The sequence below is a fragment of the Austrofundulus limnaeus genome, unplaced genomic scaffold (assembly GCF_001266775.1).
Source record: "Austrofundulus limnaeus strain Quisiro unplaced genomic scaffold, Austrofundulus_limnaeus-1.0 Scaffold1694, whole genome shotgun sequence".
Lineage (NCBI taxonomy): Eukaryota > Metazoa > Chordata > Actinopteri > Cyprinodontiformes > Rivulidae > Austrofundulus > Austrofundulus limnaeus.
The window spans coordinates 41,835-45,673 of record NW_013954096.1 but is presented as its reverse complement, the minus strand read 5'-3'; the positions used below and the strand labels follow the sequence as shown (position 1 = coordinate 45,673).

At 38.7% G+C, this 3,839-nt stretch overlaps 1 protein-coding gene across 3 annotated transcripts in view; it reads right to left on the bottom strand.

Annotated features, from left to right (window-relative positions):
* si:ch211-246m6.4 (transcription factor 15) overlaps positions 1–3,839 on the bottom strand; it is a 44,742-nt gene that overhangs the window by 6,625 nt on the left and 34,278 nt on the right. Inside the window, exon 2 of one of the 3 annotated variants that reach the window (XM_014033312.1) lies at positions 1,015–2,269. The exons of 1 other annotated variant lie outside the window; for it this stretch is intronic. In XM_014033312.1, the coding sequence (XP_013888766.1) occupies positions 2,084–2,269 (186 nt within the window). In that variant the 3' untranslated portion in view covers positions 1,015–2,083. One more of the 3 variants, XM_014033314.1, reaches the window with a different exon arrangement.

Here is a 3,839-nt window from a genome sequence, read left to right as displayed (position 1 = left end):
CTTGAGAAAATCTTTCATTTATCTGGACTAGCAAAGTTCAGACTGATTATTTAAACAGAAATGTTAATTAATCATCATAAATGTTTTACAGTGATTTCTCTTAGTCTATCAGAAAGAAAGCTAAAGAAGATATTATCATTCTGTTGTGACAGCCACAGAATTTATCCTTGACTGGCGCCGGCTAGCAAAGCTCTTATCTTCCTTTCTTTCTCTGACTCATTCTAAGTCTGAGGGCGGAACCAAAGTCGTCCGCCTCTATTACTAACACGGACGATTTTGAGAGACGGAAACACTTCTTCCTGAATGCCGAAACAGGGAGACCGGCTGATTTCTCTCCGGAGGAACCAGCTCGGCCGCAGGTCTGGCCGAGAAGCCAAATAGGGCAGATTTGACGGCCAGGACAGTAGCACGCGTGTTTTTAACACCCGAGGGGAGAACTTTTATTTTGAAGGACAACCGGAAGCTTCAGCTTGAATCTTTCTGGCGAAGATCGAAGCAGACGTAAAGTCGCCTAAAATAACACTTTCTCGCCACGGAGCATTGAGCGGGCCGAGGAACTCGTTCCCTGACTGGTCTGAGGTGAGGCAGTGTATTTGCCCGGAGTGTGGCCAAGAAGCCATCAACAGGTAAACGCTGTCGTGTTCTGGGGTGATGTGTCATGTGGAAATCTGAGCGCAGATGGGACGTTGCTGATCCGGTTGTCACATACCCTTACCAAAATAAAAGCAGAAACACTAACCTTAATTTCATCTCTTTTCTTATCCTTTAATTGCCAATCTTAAGTTAAAAGTGCCAGTAAATTGTTTGGTTGTTAACATCAGAACTGACGTTTTACTGTTCTATATAAGTAATCTGAGTTTTAATGTGAACTGAAATTCGGATGCGAGTTTTATCTCATTTAACTCTGAAGCTTGTTATAGGAAAACCCACAATCAGGTGTACTTATGATCTGTTCAATTTGTGTAAATAAATGATTGCATAATCTTTTATGAATCAACTTGAACTCGTCTGAACGTTCCCTTATTGCGTCACTTTTCACTTTGCACAGTCAAAATATTAAAGTAATGAGAAATACCTTGGTAAAAACTTCTCTCATAACTAGATTATGAGAAGTATGTAAGAGAGGCTTATTTAAATAAGTCCTCTTCCCTTACAACCGGGTGTCAAAGTTATTTTTCCGTTTTAATCTTCAGAGCCTGTTCAAAATAAATACACAAAAATATACGCTTGTTAGCCGGTTTATTAAAAACCTCCAAAATGGATCGGTCTGGCATATTCATGGGCTCCGGACAAAAGCAATTGGTTATCATAGGCTGTCAGACAGAATGTGAGTTAGACATGGGGATGGGGAGCGTGTCAACAAAGAATGTGACAGGTCTACATCAAGCACGGTGTACTGATGGTCAGCTGAAAGAGCTTATAGACAGAGTAAATCAACTGGAGATAACTGTAAATAAACTAACTCAAGGGTTACCATCACAGCCATTATGGGATGAGGGGCAAAATAATGTGACTATGGGAAAGAGAAAACATCTCAGATTAGAAAATGTTCAGAGAAAAATTCAGCAGGCGTCTATGAGATGTTTCACTTGTGGGGATTTAGGCCACAGAGCTGTTCAGTGCCCTAATAAGTCATAAAGTATCTATATGGGCTCAAATTCAAATCCGACACTTGCTAAACAAGTAATAATGTAGCTGTCACACGATGGTTGCATGTTGATGTTCAGAGCTCAATTGAGGGGCGATCATAGGTCGCATTCTGGCCTCTAGTTTGGGGGTACTGTGGGTTCTTATTCTTGTGACTGGGAATCAAGCCTGGGCAGACAGTCCTAAATACACCATGGTCCATGCCTGTCAAACTCAAAAGGGCGGATCAGGGGCACAGTTGAAGCGTGGTCCAGGGTGTTAATCTCCAAAGACACCTGTTCTGACAACTTGTCTGTGCGATGTGATGGAGTCAGCATGTGACGAAACTGAGGTCTGGCGGCCTTTACACAACATGCCATGTGATGGAGCTCAAAGACCAAAGAAAAGAACTCTAAAAAGGACTCTTGTGTGGGAGGGGGTCCATATTACCAAAGAACTATGAACTGTAAAAAAAAGGACTTTGTGAGGGGGCGTCAACGATGCGGCTGCCTTCCAGATGTGGTGAAGCGGATGGATTGATCTGCAACTGGGTCACTACCTGGTCAGTCTGGGTGGGGCCCATGGCTGCCTCTGGGCTGGAGGGTGCGGGGCGTGACTGAAAGGGTCGTACCTGGGTTGAGCTCTGGAAAAAAAAATTTTGTGTAATTAAATAAAGGATATACAGAGATTTTTTGTAGTCATAGTTTTGATAAGAAAACCATGGATTTGTTTCAGCCTGTATAGATAAATAAAGAAAGGGTAATTAAAGGGTAATTAAATTCTCCCCTCATAATAGCATCTATACTACTACCACTATAAACTACTTAAAATTAGAGCAGGGTGCAGGACAAAATCCATACATGATGACTTTGAAGATAGATTACAATATGATGACTTACTGTGAAACTATTAAAACCTATAACTAAATCTGTCAGAGCAGTGTAACATATAGCTTTGTGGTATAGCTGGATACACATTAACATTAAAGGCTGGTTATCTAAATTGGATGAAGGGGTGTATAGAATGGAAGCTTGATTGAATCCGGCTCCCATACGTAAGAAACGACAGGAAGTGTGTCTCCTAAAAGACAAAAAAGAGAAAAAAATATAATATTTTTAGCTGAAGGCTGCTGGGAACACAGTGGAAAATGTGTAATGAGTGAAGTCTTAAGATGAAATCAATTTTGATGTACTACAGTAAATGCTATAGTAGGCCTGTGTAGGACTACAGTGAAAAAGCTGTTTGAATATGATAAATGTGATGATAATTGTACGTTTTAGATGTAGGCATTTTTCTAAACTCTAAAAATGATTTTAAAATAATGATCTTATTAAAAACCTGGATTAGTACGGAAAAAGCAGTACAACGGCTAAAAAAACCCAGTTGACATGGTAAAATTAATAAGTCCTGGTTAGGAACGTAACATTGTTACAAGACACCTGCTGAAAGGAGCTGAGATACTGGTGAAAAAAAGAGGAAAAACTAAATAGATGACTAAAATTAGGCTGGTTAAAATAAAAATACATACTAACAGTTAACTGTGATAATATTGATTGACCCTAACTAGCAAATAGATAAGAAATGGAAGAGAATTTTCATAGATAAAGAACCAGTAATGCTATTACTGAAACAAAGATTGAAGTAGCTTAAAATATTGCAACAGCTGGCAAAATGGATTAAATGGATCTTGAGACTTGAGGTGTTTACTGTGAGATCGGGGCTATTATAGTTAACTAAGACGAATGGAATAAGCGAAAACTAAGATTCGACAACATTTTGGGTAACTGAAATAAATAAAAACTGACTAAAACTGAACTGTAATGAAAAATCCAAAACTATATTAACCTTGATAGGGACACTGGATATTGTTACTTAATGGTAACTGAGGATGCACGGATTAAAATGGTTTGATGTTCGGGTTTTGCAGGCTTAGCTTGAAACTTAATCTATCTGGTGCTAAAAGTAGGGGCATTAGAGTATTTATAGCTTTATGAATTTTGTTTTTAATATTTCAAACTCAGATAATGCCAAATGCACACAAAGGTTATAATAATATAATATTATAATTAATGCATTTATTCAGTGCCACTAATAATGAAGTCAGCGATGTTGATTGAAAAATCACAACTAAAAGTTCAGGTGGTTATGCCAAAGGGTTACATTATCTGATTGTCCTTAAACTGAGAAATATTGAAACAGTCACAGGTAATAAT